The sequence below is a fragment of the Labrus bergylta genome, chromosome 10, assembly GCF_963930695.1.
Source record: "Labrus bergylta chromosome 10, fLabBer1.1, whole genome shotgun sequence".
Lineage (NCBI taxonomy): Eukaryota > Metazoa > Chordata > Actinopteri > Labriformes > Labridae > Labrus > Labrus bergylta.
Window position 1 is genome coordinate 5411103 of NC_089204.1, and position 26904 is coordinate 5438006.

The 26904-nt window shown below is 41.5% G+C and overlaps 2 protein-coding genes across 3 annotated transcripts in view; both read right to left on the bottom strand.

The window, feature by feature from the left end:
- Positions 1–14461: 14461 nt before the first annotated feature.
- Positions 14462–18600, bottom strand: LOC109997488 (homeobox protein pv.1-like). The gene is made up of 3 exons (XM_029280790.2): positions 15324–18600; positions 14981–15213; positions 14462–14863 (listed from the first exon to the last, which is right to left on the bottom strand). The coding sequence occupies exons 1-3, from the start codon at positions 15586–15588 to the stop codon at positions 14609–14611; spliced, it is 753 nt and encodes a 250-aa protein (XP_029136623.1). The 5' UTR covers positions 15589–18600; the 3' UTR covers positions 14462–14608.
- Positions 18601–21831: 3231 nt separating this feature from the next.
- Positions 21832–26904, bottom strand: part of LOC109997487 (kinase non-catalytic C-lobe domain-containing protein 1) — a 49448-nt gene continuing 44375 nt past the window's right edge. For both annotated transcript variants that reach the window (XM_020651983.3, XM_020651982.3), the window contains exons 28-31: positions 26001–26123; positions 25583–25642; positions 25015–25172; positions 21832–22707 (exon numbers count right to left, since the gene is read on the bottom strand). In XM_020651983.3, the coding sequence (XP_020507639.2) occupies positions 22479–22707; positions 25015–25172; positions 25583–25642; positions 26001–26123 (570 nt within the window). In that variant the 3' untranslated portion in view covers positions 21832–22478. The remainder of the gene's footprint in view (positions 22708–25014; positions 25173–25582; positions 25643–26000; positions 26124–26904) is intronic.

The following is a 26904-nucleotide window of genomic DNA, read 5'->3' on the forward strand; positions in this document are numbered from 1 at the left end:
AAAGCACAGCACAGATGTTTCATTTAGACCACAGGAGACTGTTTGAAAAGGTGGAGAAGGGGGACACTATGTCCTCTTTGAGAGCGAGAAAGTTTGTTCTATTAGCTCATTTCATTAACATTGTTGTAGGATATTCTGCTTGAAATTTTATTTTTTATTTTTATCTTATTTTAGAATTTTTACATACTATTAATCCCAGCATGGCTTACAAAACACAATGGTCACGTTTTTTTACTGCTAGTAAAGCATTGTAAATTTTGTGTTCAGACTTCCAGGTAGACATAAGGCTGAAAATTAATCTACAGCAGACGTCTCAAATTTGGAAGTTTCATGTTACACTATCACTTTTTAATGGCTTCATATTTAACATTGGTTTGTCCTTTTTGCAGCCAATGTTTGAGATCAATTAAATATACTGTATATAGGGGAATTTTTTGGCAAAGAGCATGACTGATTGTGTTTAGGTCGATATATCTAAATGTGTATGGTGCTTTGAAAAGGTGTTCATCTGAGCTCGGCAGAGAAAGTCTGGGAACCACTGGTTTAGAGAAACTTGTAACACAAGCAGGAATATCCCAAAAGCTTGGCTGACAGCAGGCCCATAGACAATGAGAGAGCGTCTACTTTGCTCCATGTTTACAGCTCAGAGATGGAGGGATGACATCTATTTAACAAGGTTGGTGTTATTTACGATCTCATTATCATTTTATACTGGAGTCATTTCAAACAGTTATTTATGGGTCGTGTTATAGCATTTATACAGATCCAGTGCCAGTCCTCCTCTGTAATCTCATGTTTATGTCCTCATACCACACAGGCCTTTGGTTTGCTATGAAGAAATGTAAATACTCTGCCTTACTTTAGGAAAAAAAGACGTTCCTCGGTGTGGTTTTCAGATAACCATCAAAGGTTTGGAAGTTTTAACCCCCCACTGTTAAAAAGAACAAGAGAGGAAGTGCTGAGCACCTAAAATTATACAATGTGCTTTTTACCTCTGTAATGAAGATAGCAAGACATCGATGTGGAGCAGATTACAACAGATAGAAATGTCAGTAAAAAAAAACATGTAACTACTTTTATATGCAGGTGGGTTAACTTGTTTACATCCTGGTGACGGTATAGAGGACTTAGAGGCATAAAACAATATTTAAAAAATACAACATTGTCAAATACATAAATATCATTATACATGTTTTATATCTGATCAAAGATTCTGGTCATATTTAGACCGATAGATTCATGATGTTGAGGCTGAAGATATCAATGAGGACAATGATGATATTTGGGATGGTGATGATGCTGATTAGAGCTCTCATGAGAAACTGTCGATGGTGTTGATGATGATGAAGGAATGATTATATATAAAAACTGTGCTCTGCCTCTGTGAGCTGCTGGTTAGCTCCTGTGTCGGATCAAACTTACTGATGTTGTTTCCTCCTCTCTAGATCCTTGCTTGTGTTGTTCTTACTCTCTGATGTCTGTCGCTTTAAAAGCATCTGCTGTGTGGAGAAGGTTCAGAACATTTATTGGATTATGATTTGCTGATTGGTATTGTCAACATATAAGTGTTATTTTTATAAACTATTAAGTAAAACAATCAGATACAAACAAGACGGTCCTAAATGTGCCAAAACTTGACATTATTATCAGCTTATATCCAATTTTTTATTCCAATATTCATCTTAATGTAAGGTTCAAATTGATGTATCTGTCGGACAATATTATCAGCATTTATATTTTTCCACTATGTGTAGCTTGGGAGTCTTTTTTCATAAAAACAAAATGTAGAACATGCAGAAAATAATGCCTAGGGTGATTTTGTTCATCCAACAGAGGGCGCTCCGACCCAGTCATTTACAATACTTAGCACTGTCTGCACACATGAAGCAGACCCTTGAGTGAGGTTAGACAATTCAGTGCAAAATCTTTGCTTGATTTACAGACACAAAGGTCTACTTTCATTCCAACAACCAACATAAACTGCATACATTGGACAACATGTCCTGATTTATGTTTTTGGTATTGTCCTTAATAAATCAGAAATCAGTCAAGCAGATCTAAATTGTCAACATAACTGTGTCATCGGCAAAGGCTTTATGCCCCGGGGACAGTATACAAAATGTCATGGCAGGACATATTGTTGTTGTTAGAAATAATATATCAACAAAACATAAAAACTTAAAACTTTAACAAAACATATTTGCACAGAGTGGTGGACAAAGTAAAGAGTTGCTACTAGCTGACACATCTCCACACTCTGACACACATTAGCATATATCCAGTGATTAGAACCTTTTTCTTCAAATATAAGCTACAAGGTTTCACTTCAAGGTATTTTTGTATCAGAGCCAATGTTTTCCGAGAGCACTGAACCTCCGTTTGTTGCTAATGAGCATAACTGATCCCACAAATTGCAGAGTGGAGCCTAAAGACAACTACAGGTGTTTGTAGTGTTGCAGTCAAGGAAACATCTCGTCGTCATCCTGTCAAAGTGTCAAACTGTTAAAGCACATTTCTCCTGTGAGATTGTGGTGCTGAGTGAACTCGCTCCTGCTCTGTGGCAGATGTTTTTAGATGAACAAGCAGCTTTTGTTGCCTTTTTTTATTTTCAGCCGACCAAGACGTTTCTGCTTAACTCTGCAAATCTGCCTCGCTCAAATGATACACTCTGCAAAAAAAAAAAAAAAAACAGCAGTGGATTTTAGAAGCTGCATGTTAAAGTGTACCCAATTAAAAAAAAGAAAAACAGTCCCTCATGAGACATGGAGGAAATGAGTGCAAAATGTAGATGTGGTGGGAACATTTTACAGCAGAGCTCACTTGTTTGCTTTTTTTAGCTGTTAGTTTTGCAGATTTGTATCCAAAGCAGTACAGAGGAGAGGGAAGCTGTCTCCTGTGTGTTCTGTATGAGTACAGTCAACATAAGCTCTCCATTACAACTGCACACGTCGTCCATCTGAGCACAAATATGTCTCTGTTCATCAGACCTTGATAAATATTTCTCTCAGCAGAGCGGCACGGCTCACAGCATCACTCACACGCTGACAGCCTGGGCTCTCGATTCACTGCTGTTTATCACTCACTGTAGTGTCACACTCTGCAAATGTGACTTAGGTTTACTCTGTGTGCATTAAAGTAAATCTCTACTGTTACATTTTGTCTGTATAAAGATGGTGTTTAACCCCAGTCTGCTTTCAGTCAGTGCTGGAAACTGCTGCCACCATGTGGTCGTTTGTTAGACTTAAATGTATGTCTGGCTGGCAGAAAAAAACATTTTCTTTCTTTAACCTTTTTTGCAGAAGAATTCCCATTGAGATATCAAATGTATTTTACAGGGGAGTCCTGGCTAAGACAGCAGCATAAAAGTTTCACACACAGAACAAACAACAGATAATTACGAGCAGGAACCAGACAACACATTTGCAGCATTGAGCAGAAACACATGATGCTCCAGTGGTCAGATAATCCTTAACCCTGATAAAACATCTGGGTTCCCTGCAGACTCCACATCTCTTTCTAATATCTATTCTCTATCAGTGTTTTTCAATGACTCAGCATCATTATTTTCTGTTTTTTTTTAAATAAGGCTATATGAAAATGCACTGGGGCTGATCCCCAATCTGCATGAATGTCTTCTTTATAGATATAATTATTTGTTGATCTCATGTTTGCAATGGCGCCTATTGGAAGTGAATAATGTGCTATCAAAGAGGGCACTTTGAAGTCATTTTCAGGAACATACGCTGTTTTCATACATGCATCCCTGAACATATCATGAACAGTTTAGAACAGACCGCCTCTGAAATCTTTCTGAGCTGATAATTCACATATGCCACAGTATCTACAAACGAGTGGTAAAGGACACACTGGCGAGCAGAAAGGAGTTTGAAGCTGCTTTGTTATGTGCATGTCCATCACACCTGGTCACATTATATTAACATCATCAACCCTGCCTACCTGCTGGTGGTAAATGTCTCTTCATTTTGTACGTTCACACATCAGCTAACCCAGACATGGGGAATTTACCCAGGAAAAAATGGGGTGAATAATTCAGCCGTTTGCATCCACATATGAGCTGCATGTGTGGAAAACACCAATACAGATATATCTTGAGAGGCCCTGCAGATTAACAGAGTGCAGACTGTATATGTACTATTTGAAGCTCTCTTTATGAAGGACAAAAATAAAGGACAGAAATAGTTTAAATACTCATCTTGATCACAAAGCAAAAACAACACATGTTCTTTATAATAAGCAACACTAAGACATTAGAATCAAAATCAAATAGCCTCTCCTTTAGTCACATTTCATGAAACATTACCTGATTGTTTTTATCTTTAAGAATGACTCAGGTTTTTTTGAACTTTTATAGAAAATGGACACTTCTTAATCATCGCGTGTCAATACCAGAGCAGAAAACTGTGATTCTGTGATAGTTGACATCATGAGATTTCTCCCTGAATAAAAGGATCTTAGACTTTAATAAAAAAGGAGATGTGGCCTCTGATTAAGAGGCAGCCTTTGTGTCTGTAAACTAGAAGACCTTCATTCTTTAGTTTGGATAAGATATCTCTTCAGACTATTTCTCCGCAGCCTTGAATGAAAGCTTTCCAAGATATTGATGTAGCGCACGTTGGTCTGCCACATTTCTGGGTTATGAGTCACATGTATTACCACTGGAAGTTTTACAACATGAATACGCAGCAAGAAGTAAGTGAAAAGAGAAACGAACAGCAGGCAGACAGGCGAGCGAACTAACAGCCATACAAAGAAATAAAAAGGTTCAGTGAAGCAGCTAGCTTGATCTGTGCATGATCTGTTCGATTCCTTCCTCTGAATGTTTTATTTTCACTCCATAATATCATCCTCAAGGTGCAGTCTTCCAGCATCTTTTCACATGTCCGTCAGTTGCTCTCTGCACATTTTCTCTGTATGGTTTAAAAGACTCCTTTGAACATCTATAGGCAACCAGGCAAACAACATTAAGCCACTTGTTAACACTTAAAAGGCAAATGTACTGAACTGCAGCACAACAGCCTGGTCCCACTGGAGACATAACCCTGATGATCTGGGCAGCAGAGATTAAAAGCATTAACACATAAACTCAGACACATTCACAGCCCCGTGTTATTATTACGTCTTGTTGGCCGGTAATAATACTTTATTTAAACCAAGAGAGACAAGTGAATAAAGAGAATGTAAATTAACTGATAATGTCATATGATGATGGGGCTTGACAGAAGATCTTTGTCGCTCCTACTAAACGTCCCTAAGCCCTGCTGCATGCCTACAGCGTCAGAGGAAACACATGTCCATTGAAATTAAATCACAGCACTCGACCCAGCGCTTTTCCACGACACACTAAAAAACAGCTCCCTGACCCACTTTTAGGTCCCAGCCCACCAGGTTGAGAACCAAGGTGCTACAGCTTCATTAGATAAACCACACTCTAACTTCTCTGTTTTCCACATTGTTGTACACAATCCTCCCCCTATGCCTTTTTTTTTTTGATCAAGTCTAAAACCAAAGTCTTTCCCCCCCCATTGTATCCAAAGCTGTTCCCAGTCATTACAACTCACAGAACACAACTCACACTCCTTCACACTGAAAGAAACACTGTTCTGTGGCTATAAATAGCCCACTCTTTTTTTCAAAGAGGAAATACTGTGTTTGATTTGCTGTTGGGCTTTTTTCAAAGATGGCCACTTTTCCCACTTTTTGAAATATCTCTTCTGTTTTTACAAAATAACAGAATAGGTTGACTGATGGTGTGTTTTTCCATACTTGACTCTTAGACATAGAAAATCCACCCCCCCCCCCCCCCCCTCCCCCACCCACCCCCTCCTGACTCCTGCAGCAGCAGAGTGATGTGAGATAACTACTGGACCAAAACGATCATCTGATATAGATCTTCCTTTAATAAATATTGTGATCTATGACTGCTGCTATTCAAGAGTTCAAAGAGAAAAGTTTCTTCTTCGGCTGTCTGCTTGGGCCTTGACATGCCACAACACTTCCAGCACAGCGTGTGTGTGTGTGTGTGTGTGTGTGTGTGTGTGTGTGTGTGTGTGTGTGTGTGTGTGTGTGTGTGTGTGTGTGTGCGTGTGTGTGTGTGTGTGTGTGTGTGTGTGTGTTTCACTCCAGCACACCCTGAGAGTCCTTGTCAGGAGACCTTGAGTGTTAAAAAAGCACAAGGGGGGCCTCTCTCTTCTGGGAGAGAGAAAGAGCAAAAAAAAAAAAAAAACCCTGAACAGATAAGAAACTTCTCCAGCAGCAGGAACGATCCGTCCTGAACGTTTCCCTTACTTCACGCTCTGACGTCTGCAGCGAGGGGCCAGATGGAGATAATAACTGCAACAAGTTCGCTGTTAACACACAATGAACTCTGCACAGGCATCCCAGCTATGTGAGTCTGTGTACTGCAGCAGAGGTTTATTTTTTCTGTTTTTTTGTTTTTCTCACTCCGGAGGCATCTGTGGCGTCCACAGGTGTGTCGCCATGGCTGGAAACCAAGGAGGGAGGAGAAGTGCTGAGTGAGCACACACACACTCACACACACACAACAGCTACTTTGTCTTTCTCAAACATCTTCAAGGTCCCTGTGGACAGATAAATGTGTGAGAGGAGGTGCATTCCCAGGAGAGACTCATCTGGAGCTGTGCGGGGTAAGTTCTCTTCACGCCTCGCTCGTTTTATGGACTTCATATGAAAAAGACTGAACCAAACATTTACCTGCTCTTTGAAAGATGTATTATATGCATCTTGTTTTATATTCAGCAACCAAAGCCTGATGCCTTTAAATGCCAGCCAGTGAGAGAATATGTGTGTGCCATTTCCTCTGTTGTGCATGCAGACGTGTAACTGACCCACTTTTTTTCACCCTACAGGCTCCCTCACGCAGCGGCGAGCAGCAGGGCTCTTTGCACTCGCTGTTCCTTTTTCCTATGCATATACCTCTTTCAGATGTAACTTTAAAGAGGCATAGGGCATGGGAAAATGGGGCTGCAGAGGTATTCCAACACGCAGACAAGCGTTTCATCAGCGCCTCTCGGCATGACAGCTGACCTCAAACTACACACACTCACACACTAACGCAGCCTGCCATCGACTCACTGTACAGTCAGCAAAGAGAAACCCTGAAGCTCAGGCTGCAGGTGATCTTTGTGTCTGTGTTGTTTGTTTTGTTGTATCACATCATTACTCAAATTTCATCAGATTCACTCATGATATTGTATGTGTGTGACCTGAAGTTATTGTAGAATCCTTTTTTGTTTGGTTGTTAACATCTGTTTGCCTCTGAATCACTTGTTTGCTGCTGTTTCTGAATAAAGACTTCTTTTGCATTAAATACTGTATTTGACATTTATACATTCAGATTCTTTTTAAAGATTGCACGCAAACAGGTCTTTAAGTTGAGGAGATTAAATCAGGCAGTGGTTCATAGCAGCGTTCATGATTTCAATGATTCAATGATTTAGAGTGGTGATACACTAGGCAACTCTGATGGGCAACAGTGCCCAAGAAATTGCCTCAGTATCGCTGCTTTAAAATCCAAACTTTAAAAAAAAAAAAATACACAGTCTGCTGCAAAGAGTGTGTTCATGATACATGAATGACACAAAAACCTGGGAGTCTAATAAAGCTTCTGTTACAAGTTTTTAGAGACAAGGACTGTGAATATTTCATTTTATATTTCACTCCAAATGTCAAACCCCCAACTGAAGACAAAAGGCGTTCGGATTGTAAACTGAATATACAAACTGTATAAATTAGAAATCAGCCAAAAATCAGCCAGAAAAACCTACTTTAATTACTTCAAGAAAACATTACTGAAAAAATGTTTTTGGATTTTACACAATATGTGCACTGTCATGTTTTAAGATGCACAAAACGATTTACTATCGTAGCTTCTCCCACGGAGAGTTATTTAATCAAACCTCTTGATTTACACGTATTTAATTTGGATGCATAGGGCCAGAAGATATATCTAAAGGGGCAGGGGATGATTAATTAGGCACAGAAGGAGAGAAAAGATATGTTTTTGACTCATACAAACATGTTTTGCACTGTTTTTAATCTATGTAAGCCTAGTGTGTATTTTTCTGGCTTGGTGACTAATTTTGTTTTATAGTAAATTTGGGTGAATGGTGTCTAGGGTTAATATGCTAGATCCAAAAAACTTAATTTTTGTCTTATGGGGGAGGTGTTATTGGCTGTGGTGTGTTGGTGTTGTCCTGTGTTGTCTCTCCTATCCCTCCCTTTCCCTTGTGTGGCCTACAGGGCGATGCTCCGGCCATCTCTCTAGAAGAGAAAATGAAGCTCAGCATAAGTTCAAGCAGGAAGACTGCTTATATTCTTTCACACATTTATTAAATGTCTTCATTCAGCTTAGCCCCTCCCTCTCTACCTCTTCCTCCCTCTCCCTGCTCTGGTGATCAGCTGATTTGGGGCGTTGACTCTTTAAGTAATAATCAAGCCTGACTCTGCCACAACCTCTCTCAAACAATCATCCTGCTGAGGTCAGATTTTAAAACCTGTTCCCTCTCTTCCACAGTCAGTTTGTCATTTCAGTTCGATCTCTGTGACCCTCCTCCCACCGGTCACCTCCATTCCAGCTCAGCAGAGTCCAGATCCAGCCTCAGAAACCCACTCCTCATCACATCCTGCTTTCTTCTATCACCACCAACACCAGGGTCTAGACTCCATAGGAGGGTATCACCACTACCACCAGGGTCTAGACTCCATAGGAGGGTATCACCACTACCACCAGGGTCTAGACTCCATAGGGGGTATCACCACTACCACCAGGGTCTAGACTCCATAGGAGGGTATCACCACTACCACCAGGGTCTAGACTCCATAGGAGGGTATCACCACTACCACCAGGGTCTAGACTCCATAGGGGGGTATCACCACTACCACCAGGGTCTAGACTCCATAGGGGATATCACCACTACCACCAGGGTCTAGACTCCATAGGAGGGTATCACCACCAACACCAGGGTCTAGACTCCATAGGAGGGTATCACCACTACCACCAGGATCTAGACTCCATAGGGGGGTATCACCACTACCACCAGGGTCTAGACTCCATAGGGGGTATCACCACTACCACCAGGATCTAGACTCCATAGGGGGGTATCCTATCCTGCTGTCGCCCTCATTACCCCTCTGAGTACATGAAGTCGTCATGATGGAGTCTAAGAATTTGCACATTTATTTCCTAAATTGTAAAATAAGTAATTGTTCATTCAGTCTCTCCTGATTGAAATGGGCTCCCCTGGTTTACCTGCTTTGGCATTCAGGTCCTCCATGCAGCAGGAGGAAATAAATGCAGTGTGGCCAGTGCTTCTGGAGGGGTCCGTTCATGTTCAGGACTTTCAGGCTGCAGGAGTGACATTTGATCCTCTAGTGAAAGAGTTGGAAGTGAATTGATGTCGAGAGTTTAGCTGTGTGTTTTTCTTCACTTTGTTCCTTTATTTAGCAAGTACCCATCTGCTTCTCTGTTGTTTTCAGGTTCATAATTTAAAGGAGCTTGTTCTCTGTTACTTGTTCTTTTTGTTATTAAATCCTGACACTTTTTTTGGTTAAAAATTCTGCTCTCAACTTTTTATCCTGCACTACAACGAGCCAAATGCAACAAAATTTCGTTCTTATCTGCACTGTAAAGTATAAGTTTGAATGACAATAAAGAAAGTCTAAGTCTAAGTTAATTCCAGGTTCATTATTAATTGTTGTTCCCTGCATCCCCTAGCAATCTGGAGAACGTAACACCAGGATTTCTGATTTTCTGAACACCAAGAAGATAGAAAAATATTCCTCCACATTGTTTTGCATTAAAGCCCCTATAATGAATGACTTAATTAATGCAGTTACCCTAACATATAGTGAAGTATGAAGAAAGATCAAATGTAAATGCTCAGCAGGTGTCTTTATTTATGCACCTTGGCTCAGTTCGTTCCTTTCCACCGCTGACAGCAGGCTGCTTGAAATAGTTATCTACATCTTGATTTGTTAGCTGTCTCAGGGTGGAGCTGTAAGAACATTTATTCACACATTATTTGAGTTATTTTCCCCCAACTCTAAAGGCTGATTCTACGCTTAGGAGAGTATAAATCCTCTCTGTGGGAGCTTTATTTAATTCCATCACTGTCATGGTAAGCTGATGTCTCATTAGCAGCTCTCTCACTGAACATCATCATCATCATCATCCAGCCCTGGCTCCAGTCCAGCTGCTGCAGCTTCACCACACTGTTAGCACCTCTTCACCTGAACACTCACCTGGCTCAAAAGGATCAGGGAAACACTCATTGTCATTCAGGTCAACAATCCTCCGCCCGCTCATAGACGACCGTGTAGTCATGACGATGTCTGTAAGTACAGCAGACTGCTGCATGAATAGATGTATTTTCCAGTTCACCTTTAAATGAACAAAGTGTTGTTCACAGTTGTGGTTACTGGACCAAATCTGGAAGCTGGTCTGGTAGCTAGAGAGGTACCCGAGCACTGCCGAGGTGTCCTTGAGCAAGGCACCGAACCCCCAACTGCTCTGGTGCGCTCTCTGCTTAGCAGCTTGTAGCAGCCCCACTCTGACTCTGACATCTCTCCACTGATGAATGTCCACAGGTCCTGTTGTGTGTGAGAAGCATGTCCCTATAAATAACAGAGTGTAAACCGAATTTCCCTCAGGGGATAATAAATAATAATAAAGGATATCAAAAAATAAATAAATACATTTTCAATCTGCATTCATTATTTTAGTAATTTCCACATATTTGAATATTTTCTGTTGTATATTGTAAAATAAATAATAAAAGGGGCTTTATTAGCATGGGAAACATCGGTTTACAATACGTTTAGGAATGTGTCTAAACTTAAAAACTGTGTGTGTTAAAAACTCAAGTTAAAAATCTACCTTTTCTCTTAAAAGATATATATATATACATCTTTTGAATCAGGTCTGTGGTATCTGAACACAAAGTCAGGTCTGACTGTCACAGTATCTGCCTGTCTGATAACCTGCAGAAATTCTATTCATTCACTCCGCCAGCGGGGACTTCCTCTCTGATTCTGACTTGCAAATCATGAGAGAACAAGGAGCATTTATGACAGAGTGACTCAATCAGTTAGCCACTTAGCCGGAGCCACTAAATGAGTCTAACGTGAGGGAATATACACCTCAGGCAGACTTCAGGGCGCCGTCCCTCAGCGTCTCTCAGGTAGGTGTGAAGAGTTCAATCTGGAGACAATAGAGCTCAATGGATCTCAATGATCCAGCAGTTAGCTCCGCTTTGATGTTCCTTTTGAAGATGCAAATCTACAACAGAGAAGAGAGCGAGCACAGCTGGGGGCGCTGCCACCGGACGCCAAATGAAAATATTTGCCCGCAGCAGACAGAGACCAGAAGCACCCTTCCAGCCTCTGGCGGCCCGGGCATGCAGGGCCTGCCGTACCCCGGACTGATCATGCGCTGTTTTTTGGGCGTAAAAACGGATTTGTGTCTGGTATTCTGTGGCCACCGATGAGTCTCATCAGAGGAAAATATGGGAAAAGAGCCAGATAGAGAGAGTATAACATAAAACATGCTCACGTTATGATGAAACAGGAACAATAGAATGCAACATTTGTTCCTTTTGTTACAGTTACAGTTAACGTCAGTGCAGCAACATATGGCAACAACCTGGATGTCCCAGAGATGGTGTGTTAAGAGTCAATAGAGACACTTTTAATGATGTTTGAGATCCAATCTTGGTATTTTCTAATTCTGCAAGTTATTATGTCATCATCAGAACTATGAAATGCCTTTTAGGAAACATGTATACTTTATAAATAATGTCTGAAAATCTTAAAATATAAAGTTTGCTGCAAATATTACTCAAAGTAAAAGGGCGGGACATAATCAAAGGGTGTTTGATTGACAGATAAAGACATAGAGATGACAGAAGTAGTCTGTTATTCAGTTTTATTTTTATTTTTTACTTAAAACAGCAAATTACAATCATATACATAGGCTACATATAATACCTTACACTGTAGTGCTTCCCAAATACAATAAACATAAAGAACTTTTAATCCCCTCTTTTAGAGAGAACAATGTATATCTAGATTCTAGACAATATGTATATATATTTATTTTTTTTGGATGGTGACAGTTTAGTAGTAGAGTGGGGGGATGATGAGATGGGGGGAGCGGTGCTGGTGCAGCGCAGCCGGCAGTATCGCCCTGTGGAGCGGCCGGAGCTGCGCGTAGAGGCCGCTGCCGGCGGGGAGCTGTCCACGGAGCGCGGGGTGCTGAAACAGCAGAGGAGGCAGCAGAGCCGCCGGGACCGGGAGGAACTCTGAGCGCAGATCTTGGACCTCCCGTTTTAGCTTCATCCTCCGGTTTTGGAACCATGTTTTCACCTGAGGGGAAACAACACAGTCATTAACTAGGGCCCTTAATACTCAGTTAGGGTATATGTATTACTTATAGAAAACTATCCGCGGATATTAAGTAAAACTCACCTGTGTTTCTGACAGGTTCAGCCTCTCTGCTATAGTCCTCCTCTGTACAGCTCCCAGGTATTTGTTCTTGCTGAAGCTTTTCTCCAACTTGCCGATCTGCTGGGAGGAGAACTTAGTCCGCATCCTTCTCTGCGCGGCGGCCTCCCCTTCGCTGTCCTCTCCCACCTCGCTCTCAGAGCCTGAAGTGTAACCGCAGCTATCTGAGAAAAAAACAAAACAGAGCATTTAATGAATTTAGTCTCAACCAATAACATGTCCACCTCATGTATTTGAAATAAACAGCTGATTCGTGAACTTACTGTTTAGCGAGGTTGGAGACGATTCCTTCTTAAATTCCTCAATATCTCTCCGGACTTTTGAATGAGGCAAAGCATCCTGGGCCCCCTCTTCGTGGAAGCTTCTTGAGAGCCATTCTACAGAGAAGTTTGCCATGTTGTCTCCAAACAGAGGTCTCCGAGGTTTGTGCTGGGTGACTCTTGGTGGATATATAGGAGGGACACACTTCTTTATTTGCATATGCAAAGAGATGTCAGCGGAACGATAGAAACTTGATGGCGGTTGTAATTGGGGTTAATAGAGGCTGGGCTGTGCGTTTTCTCACGTCCATGGCTGAGATGCTCCGGCGCCAGTAAGTCTGAGTATCAGTTACCTGACAGGTCGGGCTAAATGAGCTCTGCATAAAGTGATTCAGAGTGATATCCGCTGCTGAATGCATGAAATGGTGGCCAATTATAGAACTATTTACTGTAGCTATGCAGGGCCTTTGGCCAAATAAATGACCCAAGGTGTGACATATCCACAACTTGATTTTCTAGGAAGCCAAAAACTGCTTTATTCAAAAATTGCCCAGTCATTAAAATGTCTCCATGCAGACTGTCAGATCCCTGATTGGGTTTTGCAGCTGCAGACAGACGCGCCCATCTGTCTGAGCATCAGGCTGCGCGTTGATGAGGCCTTTGTTATGGTGGGGGGATTCAGGTGGGTGTGACCCCATCCAGAAAGTTGAGAAAGTTTCGTTTGATCTGTGTTGACCGATTTGAATGAGACATTTGTTGAAGGGTAAACAACAAATAAAACAGGCACAACCTAAAGCGAAAATAAAAAATAAAATATGTCAAAGCTTTTGACTTTGATGCATTTTGACATTGTCGGAAAATAAAGTACAAAATCAGGACATTATGCCCTTAAATTACCTTTACAGTGGATAAGAGTCAGGTCTACAATCTTCCTAATCTCATCACATGAAACAGGTTTTCTGCAGCAGGTCTCAGAGCTCACGTTTGGTTCCCCACACAAAGCTCCAGACTCTCTGGAGCCGCGCCGGAGGGCTCCTGCTGGAAGTGTAAACTCATCAATGGGCGGATTAATGAGGACTAATTGTTGACCGTGATGTGCCCGTTAGCTGACGTTTGAAGTGGAAATGAATCAGCATATGAAAGCAGAGAATTGGGTGAGTACAGTCTGGGCTGCTGACAGGTGAGGGACAAACCACAACGTCTGTATCAGGACTTTTAAGCTCTTCTGGGTTCTTTAGGGTTTTCAGAACGAAAGCACAACCCTCCCTGATTACATTTAGTGTTATTTGCTTGGATGGAAAGGTTTGATCAGCCTTCGGCCTGATCTCAGTTTGATATATTAAGAGGATCAAAGCAGGAGATCCACACAATGAGCTGAGATATGATCCTTTACCCTTAATGGAAAACTCCTATCTTTATCACTCCTTCTTTCAACCTCCTCCGCCTTAAGATGAAAGCCAGGATGATGTATTCATGTTGAACTAATCCTGCAATAAAGATAATATCATCACCTTTATCTCTTGAGTTGTTCACTGTTTACACACAGAGACCAGTCTGCATCTAAAGGCCAGTTATCTAAAGTTATCTAAAAGTGTCAGTTATGCAAGAGGAAATAAAACGCACGCACAGTCAGGAGCTTCAGTATAGACCATAAACTTTATTCAAAGATAAATAGATTTTTATGTAAAGTATTTACAACTTTTATATCAAATACAATTAAAATATTACACATCAAATAAACTCTGGATTGCACTTTTTGGATTCTAAGTGTTTCAAGTAGAAAGAAGTCTCTAGTTTTTTCAAGTCTTTCAGTAGAAATGTTGGCTGTGGATGACGCCATGAGGAAAATGGTGAGGGGACATCTGAGGCTGGAGGACCAGCTGCGGGACGGGGAGAGGGTAGAAGGCCGGGCCGGTCGCGTGGTAGTGGGGTCGCTGAGCGGCTATGTTGTGGTACTGACCCGGGGCCAGAGGCCGGAACATAACTGGGGGGACTTGGGGGGCTAGGTAGTCCTGAACCTCACGTTTCAGCTTCATCCTTCTGTTCTGGAACCAAGTCCTCACCTGAGAGAGAAAACAGAGATATAGAAGTAAGTACATGCGCAATGAAGGATTCACTGCAGGATTCTAGGTCATTTAAAGTGTGTGGGGTTTTTTATGGCAGCTGAAATCTTTTCTTACCTGTGTCTCTGTGAGGTTCAGTTTCAGCGCTATCTTCACTCTCTCTCCTGCGTCAAGGTATTTGTGCTTGTTGAAGATCTTCTCCAGTTTACCGATCTGCTCGTTGGTGAACTTTGTGCGCACTCGGCGCTGGGGTCCGTCTCTGTCCGCCTCGCACCCCTCATCAACGGAGAGATACTCAGAGGAGGCGGCCTCGCTCTCGTACCCGGAGGAATACCCGCTCGTTTCTGAAACTGGAGGAAGAGAAAGAGAGCTTTGGTTACGAATACTGTTTGTACAAAAACACAGATTTGTTATTTAACAGACTTTGAATTGAATTTATTAGAACTGATTGTCGACTTACTCGGTGAGGAGCAGTTTCGTGGATGTAGAGGTGAGCTCATCAGGCTAGAATCCTGCTGTCTGCTGCTCTGCATGACAACAGGCTTTAAGGCTTTAGGTTTGGGCTGCAGGTGACTCTTGCCAAGGGTCGGCGGTCGTGGCTGCACCATGCAGGGGATGTGAGGTCTGCAGGTCGGCGAAGGTTCCGTGCCAGCTCCGTGCTCCTCGCTCGGCGCGGTGTTGTGATGGCTCTGGGCCAGCCAGTCCACAGAAAAGTACATGACCATGTTGGCAGTGCTGCTCAGTGAACTGTAAATCCACGAGGTGTTAGAGGGAGAATGTGTGTCCTCCTTGCTGCAGGGTCGGGGCTTATAAGGCCCCGTCCCTGGAGGTGTTTTGCATATGTAGAGGTTCTTGTTAACGCCTCATCGATCCCGATGATTAGGGCTTAATGGCTCGTTATTGAAGTCTTTACATATCCTGTGAGTGTGTGAAAACCTGGCGCCGCCGAGTCTGTGAGAAACCTCCTGAGCTCATACATTTGTCCGCCCCGACAGAAACTGTGGGCCAGCAGACACAGCTGCAGCTCCTGCAGACTTTCATGTCACTGCTGCTGCATACAGTAGCTCAGAGGAAAGGCGATAACAGATCTTATTAGTCCTGTCTCAGGTTTTCTATTTTAAACAATGCATCTTAATTTGGTCATGTCTGACCTGATGCATTTATGTCTCCAAGTTAGTCTGGCTGGGAACAAACTCATCTGGGGACCACATAGGGAATTTATTGTCAAATATTTCATTAGGTGGAGAGAACAGGCACAAAATAAAGACGAGGTGGGGAAACTCAAACTTTTTTTTTTTTTATTTAACTTACTTTCCCCTGCAAAATTTAATTCTACTTCAGGACACAATGATATATTCCAAAACAGCAGGTTTTCAGCAGCAGTTCAAGTAAAAATACAATCTTCTAGCTTTAGAGTCAAAGTAGACTACAATGTAATTGTATTGTGTATTTATTCCAAGTTATACTTCACTACAGAGGGGTATCTTTTACAGAATCTATTAGATAACAAATAAAAAACATGCTGCAAGGACTTTATTGCACTTTTACAGTTGCAGCTGCAAATCCCACTGATGTGAATTCCTCTTCCTCCACTGGAGAAACCCTTATAATCTTTTCATCACCTACTTTCAAACATGATGTCTGTGAGCTACACTGAAGTACACTTTAGTACCTATGACCTATTCCTGTAGAATAGTGGATATTTTCTAGTTCAGTGCTGACTCATCAATAACAAGCCAAGGAAATGCGAAAGTTGTTTAAATATTTCTGGAAGTATTTATTTATATATTCACACGCTTTATAGTTTCCAATCACAAATGAGTCGATTGGCTTCTGATTCAGTTAGATCCTAATTAAAGGCTGGACTAGACTTTCTGTCAGTCAAAATTGAAAGAAACAGTAGTTCTCTATTGAAGGTGACCACGTAGAAAAAGTGAAAGAAATGACTGTAAGCTTAAGAAACTGGACTTTAAATCTATTTATGAAGCCTAGATGTCCCTGTTTGCAGCACCGCAGGAATACTGGTTGTTCTAAATTACATGTCGTTTTTATCATCATTAAATGATGACTTTGTTTTAAAAATAGATTTGAAATGTATTTATTTTCCCTTAGATGTTGTAACTTTTGATTTTTAACATAAAAATATTTTTTAATTAAATCCAATGTTTTCATAAAAAAAAACCTTGATATAACTTGTACAACTTTTCTTCCCATTCTGTAAATGCAGACTTTATTCTCAGACTTGTAAGAATCTTTTTTTCTTATTATATTTAATTAGCTTGTAGTTTTGTAGCTGTTAATGAATTAAAAGTTAAGATTTCCCTCCTTAAAACTTGAACTTTCAGCTAAGAAAATGAGAAAATCTCTGACCTTAATCTTTTTTTTTTTTAATCTCAGGTCCCCCCCAGGGGAAAACTTTAAGCTTTATGACTTTATACTCTGATGACGTATTTCATCTGTGTAACAACGAGTTCAATAGCTGAATTCAATCCCATCTACCCCTCTGCAGACTTGTGTCCTCAAACCCACGAACCCCTTCACTTTTTGAGTGAAACGTAGAATGTGATCAGACCTGGATGGCTTGGTGTTGAAACGTGTTTGACCCCCTGGTGGGCGCTGGCGCCAGCGTTTGGCGCAGGCGCTTCAAACATCCCAGATCAAAGGTTTTACAGTAGCAACACAATTTGGGCTGATTGTTGCGCGTTCACATGTTAATATGTTAAAACAAGCTGTGAGGAAGCCAAACAGGCCGCCCATAGAAACATAAGCTAATCCTTCAATGGGCCTCTTCACATACCAAAGGCTCCAATATCAGCCCATACATCTCCAATTAGGTCAGGATCAATTACTGGTCAAATCACTGCAACCGCACTGAGCAATATTATAACAACTATTTACAAGGTTTGGGATTTAATGAGACCCTTTTCTTCTGGAACAAGCCGACTGACAGCGTCACATCAGGTCATTTCGGCCACACAAACTGAGACCTTTCTCCTCGCGAGCCGTGGGATCTCCGCGTGCAGCAGCTCAGGGACAAAAGGCGCTAAACTGATCGTTTAGTTATATGACAGAGCAGATAAGAGACTGAGCCTGCTTGTCTCGTTTATCGGTGATCTGTGGAGGCTGGAGTCCCTTCAGTCTGCTGGGGCTCTTTATCTGAGCACCTTTGAAGATGCTCCCTGATCCCGTTAGAAAACAATGAAGAGCGCGCGGGACGTCGACGTCACACTGCGCCGATTTCCTCACCTCACCTCAGCCTGAATGTATGGGCTCTGTCTGTGTGTGTGTGTGTGTGTGTGTGTGTGTGTGTGTGTGTGTGTGTGTGTGTGTGTGTGTGTGTGTGTGTGTGTGTGTGTGTGTGTGTGTTTGTCTGTCAGCCTCGCAGGAAGAACCGTGAGAAGTGACTGTATTATAATTTGTAGTGAAACATGGTGGCTTGGAAATATAAGACTTCCTTTTTTAAAATACTGTTTAGAATTTGTTTAGTAATCCTGTTGTTACTTTTATAAACAACAAAGCAAATAAAATCAAGAATTTTTAAGTGTGGATGGTCTTCCTTTATGTCTTAGGTAAGTCATAAAACATACTTACACCTACCTCTTTTAAAGGCTACCCCCAGGGCCGTTAGTGGAGCAAAGTCAGTCTTGAAGAAAAGACAGTCATAAGAGTAAAGATTCAACCTTCATTACAATTTCTTTGGTAGATATAAGTTTAAGTCCTGCATCCATTTATCAGCATATTGTACCTATAGTTTGCAAAATAACACCACAGTAAGTCTATGTCAGCACTCTGCAGTGTAATATAGGCCGAAGGTGGCTAGAGTGGTATTTACAGAAAGGTTTGTTAATGTGTAATAAGAAGGAAAGAAGAAAGAACGAAGTATGGGATCATAATTACCGATGTATGAATGTGCAGCATGTTGATGTTACATTAGGTTACAGGTTCAGTCACTTTTGTACAGCTGGATGTGGAAGTTTGTAACACTGGATTTTATCAATCTTAAAAGCTGAGTGACAGAAATACTGAGACATACACTTCAATTAGTTCATATTTGTACTAAAGTAGAACATGAGTTAAATCGTCAGATTTCACAACTAAAATCCAAATGTATCACAAAACAAAGCTGAGCGGCTGATTCACAAACTCCACAATCACACACCACTGATGTGCTTTGTGACAGTATCCGGAGTCAAAGATGATGTCAACGTAACACAGAGATGATGCAAACATCTTAAATTGATGAAATGTCTCTTTTTTGCTGTCTTCAAAATATGATATAGTTGTTACATCAAAGTCAATCCTCCAGCGATAATTATCAAAATGCCAGAAAGCTGCATTTAAAGTCATTTTGCAGTCATGGAGGAAAGGGGGAGTTTCAGCTCCTCCGTCCACACAGCATTGCACATCACCCAACAGACTCTTGAGCTGTCATACAGCCCCTCCATCACAGATATGTTCTGACAAGAATACAATCGGGCGAGGCAGGGCTTCTATAAAACCTCTTTTATTTGTCTAAATTAAGCAAATCTTCTAACATTTCACATTCAAAATCCACACTGTGTTTCAATGAGAGCATGAAAGACAGAGCATCGCGGGCGGGAACACAGACACTGATCATTCCTCACAAAATATTTTTCACTCTGACCTCTCAGTATGCTCCATCGGCTTCTCTGTTCCTGTCATCTATTGTCATCACATGAAGATTACATGGCACGCTTGTGATAGCAAGTTTAGTTATTTCACTGTGTAATGTAGGGAACATTTAAATGAGTTTATCTATCCGATCGTATCAAGCTCATTTAAAGAGGACATATTATCCTTTTCAAACAGTCCCCTGTGGTCTAAATGAAACATATAACATGAATCAAGCACCAGAGGAGGTTTGTGACCCTGTATAAACCAGCTCTCTCAGAACGCTCCGTTTTGGTGTGTGTGTCTCTTTAAATACAATGACCCCCCCCCCCCCCCCCCCCCGAGTTCTCCCCGTAGATATCACTACTTCGCTAGCGAGAATAAAAATGGCGGACCTGCGTAAAAGTTTTGTTCTAGGCTGGGGGTGGAGTCCATGGTTGGAGATATCAGGGGAGGGGAGGGGATTATTTTACCAGAATCCCACTGTGACATCACAATGAGAGCAAATATGAAACAGAACATTTGTCTATGTGTTGTAAGACTTATGCTGACCACAAAGAAAGGACTGGATGGGTTTATTTCACATTTTGTGGGTCAGAAGACACTCAGGTTACCCAAATATATGTTCAACAACACTGTCAAAGTGGATTTTTCATAATATGTCCCCTTTAAATACCAAAAATGTGTTTTATTGTAGGTTAATAAAAGTACAACATAAACAAAGGTTCTGTGAATTTAATACACTTTGTGTTTTTCTCTGTCTTAAAATATATCTATATGTTTGGTTAGATGAACCTGTTGCTGCATTAGCCTCCATTCTGTCTTTCTTTAAGAAGTGAACACTGTTGATTAGTCGATATTACACCAGATTGACTGTTTGAGTGTAAAACTAAATATAATCCCATTTAGTAACATGACATTGAAGGTCTTATGTGATCTTAAAGATGGAAGTCAATTACACATGAAATATCTCAGAGAGTGTTATTCCTATCTTACCTGTTAGCCAGATCATAGTTACTGAGCATGATGGGGTGGGATACAGAAATTAAAAAATCAGATGCTAATTATGCAAACATCATTCTGCTGCAGCCACAGTGGTATTTTATGAGGCTGTATACTGATGTCTGTTCAGGTAGAGGTTCAAATCAGCATGCTCTGTAGCATGCACTCAATAATGATGCAGACATGCTGAGGTTCAGTACAGTGTGTTTAGTATTTAAAGTTTCACTGAATCTCAAACTGGTCTCAACTGATCTCCAGATGCAGAGCTCTAAACTCTTGGAGCATCTCATGGGAACTCTAAGGTGCACTTAAATTTATCATCATTTTAAAAAAGCCTGGAATATAACCTGTGGAACATAACACTGGATCCTTACAGAGATCCTTTTGAACTCAAACTTAAAACAGTTTGAAACGGGCTTACTTGTGGAGTCATTACGGAGCTCCTAAGGGGACATGGGCAGAAAAAAAGAAGAAAAAGAAAATGAAGGAGTGCACCACAAGCAATCCTGTGTGAGCTTGAGAAAAGTTTCTTGTGTGCAAGAGAAAGTTTTATGTGCACATGCAACACTTTCTCATGAGCTCCAGAGACTCCAGAGAGCAAGAGGATGAAAAAGTTTACCGGTAATTGAATTAATATTGATGAAAAAGTAAAAAATGTGCAAAATACTGATTTATCTTTGCTTATGAAACTACAGAAAACATTCAGATTTAACTCTAACAATCAATCCTGTTGGTTCGCTCATTTGCTGGGCTCTTTGTGGCTGTGCTGCTACACATTGAGTCAACGTCTGTCGTATGAAATGTGCTCTATAAATAAACTTGACTTGACTTCTCAGGAGCACGGGAAACTGATTATTTAAAAACATTTCTGCCTATGTCCCCTCAAGTACTCTGTACATCATGAATCTTTTGGTGTTTTTATTTCCACCTGTACTTCCTTCTTGACCTCTGGGCTGCTTTCTGAGTGTCATGTATTCAAAGAAGGCCTTCTGCAAATGAACCTATGCTGTGAGGATGTGTTGCATCATTTAACATGCTTCATGTGTGTCCAGTTAGTTAAAGACGTTTTAGACAATCTTTCCATGTTCACTCACAATCTCAGTTTATCATCTAAGCATGCTAACATTTGCTATTCAGCACTAATCACATAGCAAAGCTGAGGCTGATGGGAATGTCATCAGTTTCTCGCACATTGTGTCATAATTAAATGTTTTAGAAAAGTTCAAATTTGGAGCTAATAAAAGCAGCAAAATGAATGTGAGGAGTTTTAAAATGAGTAGAGTAAAGCAGGAGGAAAAGCCGAGCATCAACGTTCTAAGAATTCATACTGCAGGGACCGTAAACAACTTTTTTTAATCAATAAATGTGATCATTGTTGAGATAATTCAGCCAGGATCAAATTCAAGGACCCACAGTCTGGCATTAGAAAGCAGAGCTCTACAGGAGGGTGGCCATCTTGTTTTGTGCTTTAGTGGTTGAAATACCCAATCACAACTGATTACATTCTCACACCGCTCCACAGTGACTCAGCGGGGTTCGTCCACCGCTGGGTATCCGTGTTGGTAATCCAGCCTTGATGTTGGACGTGCATTGTGTTTCTTACTAAAGGCTTAAACAGCTACATTTCAAATCACTCACAAATACTGATAAAAAAAAAGTCAGTGCATGAAACATCGTTATTTCCTGTGATTGTGGAAGAAAACTGTTATCAAAAGCCAACAGATCTGTTGGGGAACCTGTTGGTGTAATCTTACAGAGTGGGAGTTGTGAAGAAAGTTTGCCGGGGGGGGGGGGGGGGGGGGGGTCTGAACTTATAATGAAATGATGTATGAAGGGGTCTTTGGCAAAAAGAGAATCTTTGACAGCTGAAAAAGTTGGTTGCCAGGCAACAGAAGCGTCTGAGTAATATCAGTCTGGGCTTGGTCATGGGGGCGTTGACCCGGTGTTGGTGTCTGGCACTGGGCTGCGAGGTTTGACCAGGTCATTGGAAAGTGGCCTTAACCCTCCTCAGTGTGTCCTGGATCCTCCGTGTTTGTCGCTCACTGCTCTGCTGGAAGTTGGCATCGTTGTCTGCGGCCAAAAGGTGGATGTTGGAGGTGGCGAGCCGGGTGATGCGGCTGCGGAGGTAAACCTGCAGTTCCCGGTCCGGGTTGTAGGGGCACACACCCTCCTGGAAGGCATGGACCTGACTCACAACCTTTGCTATGCTCCTTTAGCCCAAGATGGATAACAGAGAAGATGGAGGACATGTAAAGGAAACAAGAGAACAAAAAGAAGAGTGAACATATACCTTTTTCCTCATGCATATCAGGCCTGAGCGTTCCTCCTAGCAGCCTCACCAGCTTTGACCTGATTTGGAGAGAGCGGGGGTAACCCCAGGTCCACAGTAACCAGCTGTGTTTCTGCCTCCCTCTGCTACATCTCCTGACCTCAGCATCTGGCTGCAGCCCGGCTCCTCTCAGCATCTGGCCCAAAACCTCTTTTCCAATCAAACCCCATCCCACGGGCGCCATCTGGTGCAACACTGGCACCCCTACCAACAGCCCAAATCCAACAGCTGTGCCATTACCGTCCCTCCACCTCTCTCTGTGACCTCAGCATCTGGTCAGCCATATTGGAGAGGAGGAAAAGGACACAGGAAAAAAGCGTCCTCGAGGAGAGTTGGCCGACTTTGTCATAAATGGATATTTGGGATGTGGGCAGAGAGCTAATTATTAGTAAATGACTGTGTTATTATATTGTGAGAGCTATCAGGCTAATTTAACATCCTGTATGCACATTTCCCCAATATCACCTGAAAAAGGATAAGTGCAAATTAAAGCATGCAGAGAAATCATGGCTGTGTTTGAAAATGAAGGGAGGGGTTTAATTAAGGTCCTCAGAAATAAAGGCATTACTCTGCAGATTATTTTGTCTTTAAATATTTCTTTTTACATCAGATACAGACCAGCATAGTGTGTTACAATGCTCCAAAATCTGACAAAGATTTGACAAGTTTCACAACACAACATGCAGCAGATTGGACTGTCACATCTCAAGGATACAATGACAAACTTCACCTTAGAGACGTGATTTGTGTTTTTCTGTATGAAAATATGACACATCATAAAGCTGTGAGTCTCTACAATATCTCCCAGATGACACAGTAGAGACTCATTTAACAAGTTAATGTAGTTACACTGTTTCTCTGTATTTTTATGCACTTCCATAATTTTACCCTGGAGGAGACATTTTTCCAGCCTAACTTTTTCCACACCTGATAAGTGAAAGATTTTCACTTAAGTCGACATGAAGTTTAATGAAGCAGATATTAACAATTCAATTAAAGAACAATCACTGGCATTGCAGTGATTGTTCTTTAACCAGGAAGTGACAGGTGTTTTCACACTCCTGAACATTTCCAGATTTTCTCAAACTGAGCTGTACACTCATTTTTCAGCTCGTCTTTGTTAAGCCTCCTAGTAAAATGTCCATGTAGAGTCAGATTTGTGAACAGAGCGGGAAATATTCAAGAAAATGTACTGTGAGAGGGCGACCGGTGCATGACCTTTTCTGCTCAGCAGTATGTTTGGATTCTGTAAATATGCTAATTTCACGTAGCATTGATTTGAAGGTAAAAAAAACTGTCATTGTAGTTCCAGACTTTGTCACTTGTTGTATTTGTGGTCCACAGCATCTTTTTTTTCTTTACATCATGTCTTACTCCCCCATCCCACAGGAAAACCTTCACACTTTGAGGAACATGTGTGAACGAGGAACTCGGGAACATATCAGGGGCAGACACTCCTGACATTTTCAAGACATTTTTACGAGACGCGTGAAAAGGGTAGAAGGGAAAGTTTTTCACTTCAGCCGCCCCGCTAATGGAGGCCAGTGCTCTCAGAGAACAACCTTAGATGTTCAAATTATAATTCAACGGACTCCTTCTCTCCAAAGAGAGTCCAAATCCAAAGGAAGTACTGGAGCACACAAATCACCTCTGCATCGCAGTGCGTTGAAACATTAGTCCTTTACACCAAAATGAATTTGCCTTTAGTCTTTCCTGTGCTCCTGAACTTTCTTTGGATTCTGCCTGAGATGACGAGTCCTTTGAATTACAATTTCATGTGTGCAAAAGGCTTTTGTCGGTGAAATTGATGCCACTTGTCATCATTCATTTGATCCTATAAGACATTTTGGGGAAGTTCTGTCCTTGTAAGTGTTCCAATTTTTGAGTTTTTGCCAGAAAGCCCAAAAAGAGGTCACAGCGACCTTGACCACACAGACCTCATGATCCTTACTGAGTCTATATGGATGTTTCTACAACATCTGAAGCTCTTCCCTCTAAGTATCCCCGATTTATCGCTCTCACAAGATTGAAACAGACACGATGGACTCCCCAACCAAAAATATCATGCCTCCGGCCCCAGCTTTCACCAGAGCCTGAAATCAGACCCAGAAATAGAACAGACAAACACTGGCTGACCAACAGAAGGTCAACAGATGCTTATTAGACATCTGATCCAGCTGCCTCTTACCTCAGCTTGGTCCACTTGTACGTCCCCGTGGTTAATGTGAACGCTCCGATCTCACACTGCTGGACGTGCATGGCCAGGATGTGTGCAGACGGCAGGGTGGGCCTCCTCATCGTGTGTTCTCCTCCCATCAGACACAGGTCATCACTCTTCAGAAACACCTGAGAGAGAGCGTGGTATACAAATGAGTATAGCAGACCCAGCTACATCAGCTCTGGACTGGGATAGAGGATTTGAAATACAATGCAGCAATGAAGCAGACGTCCAATAAAATCAGCCAAAGCCAAGAAGTGTACACACTTTTCTCATGATTACAGTGAAAAAAGAAAAGTTTGCATGATATTGCAGCCTGCTGTTTGAAGCATCAGGTTCTTTTGAGGGAAACTTTGAGGAGCAGAGCCAGCTGTAAGCCTTCAGAACACAGGCGGGGTTTGCTCGAAGCTGTTTTTCTATCGATTTGTTTGCCCTGCAGCCCAAATCCACAATATGTGACTAGCAGAGCCTTTGGTAACAAACAACATGCTTTCTCAAACACACCTACACACAGACACACACTGACGCAGAGACACACCTGCACAGCTCGTAGCTCCTCCAGGATCTCACACACCTTGGTAGACAGATGTTTCCAAGCCTGTTGACAAAGGACCAGAAAGTTTTAGTTAGTAACTCTAAAATTAAAGCTAATTATATGCTGGCTTGAATAGAGATAATCGCAGTCACAAAAAAAAAAAACGAAATGTCTTATAATATGTCTCATATGTGCAAAGGTGTCTTATAACTGTGAGTCTTCAATGACTCATACTCAGAACACATTCCCACTCTCTCTCCATCTTATCTGAATGCATTTATGCTTATTTCTAATTTTCTAAACTAATTAAACACCGAGCGATTCTCACACAGCCGTACCAAAAACATTTAGCTCGGGGCATCCGACTTATTACAGAAACTCAGAGTGAGTGTGAGGGGGAATTTATGAGATGCAGCCTTACGGGTAATTGCCTCACAATCACGTTCTCCAGACCTCCAAGGACCTGCATGGCAGTGGCAAAGTTTCTCGCTTCGTAGCAGTGTTTCCCGATCCACAGATACTTGGTCAGCACAGCAGCTTGAGTCTGCAGCAGGAGACAGCTTGCAATGAATACAAGAGGAAAATGCAAAAAATGGGAAATGCAGAAACCCAGTAATGCTGCCAATAAGATTCGAACTAGGGCTGTAAAAAAAAAATACACTAAACTCAATATATGATACCTACCTTCAATACTGGTTTTACCAAATAATATTGTTCAATTTTTGAATTTTTACAAAAACTGATACAAGTAAAATAATCTATATTTTCTGTTTAAAAACTAAGAAAGATAATATCTTACAAACTGCCCTTTTAAAATGTATATTCAAATTAAAAGATAAGGGTTTTAAAGGTCCAATCTGTAAGATATCTACTGAATTAACTCATAAAGGTATCTTACTATATGATCAGACATTAAGGAAACATGCTATGTTGAAGTGCTGGCTTCTCTGACAACAATGCAGCAGCCAGTATGTCCTCCTTCTAACTTTAGATTCTGCTCCTGAATGCTCTGGATTTGTGTGGACCAGAGAAGGTAGGCGCTTTTAAGACACCCCTACACAGCTGTTTTGGACACCCCTTGGTTTGCCTGATATGAGAGCAGTTATCAGGTCAAACCAACAGGTGTTGCAGTGATGGAAGCGGGTAAGAGAAGTGGTTCAGATAGAAGTGATTGTACCCGACCTAAAAAGCCTCTGCATGTTTCTAATAAGCTCCACGAGCAGAAACGTGCTCAAACTAGGATCAATATTGGAGATGCTTTTGAAAAATGGAGAGAGGTTAGAACACAGAAAGGTTTACAGACCGATGCAGAGCTGGATAAACAC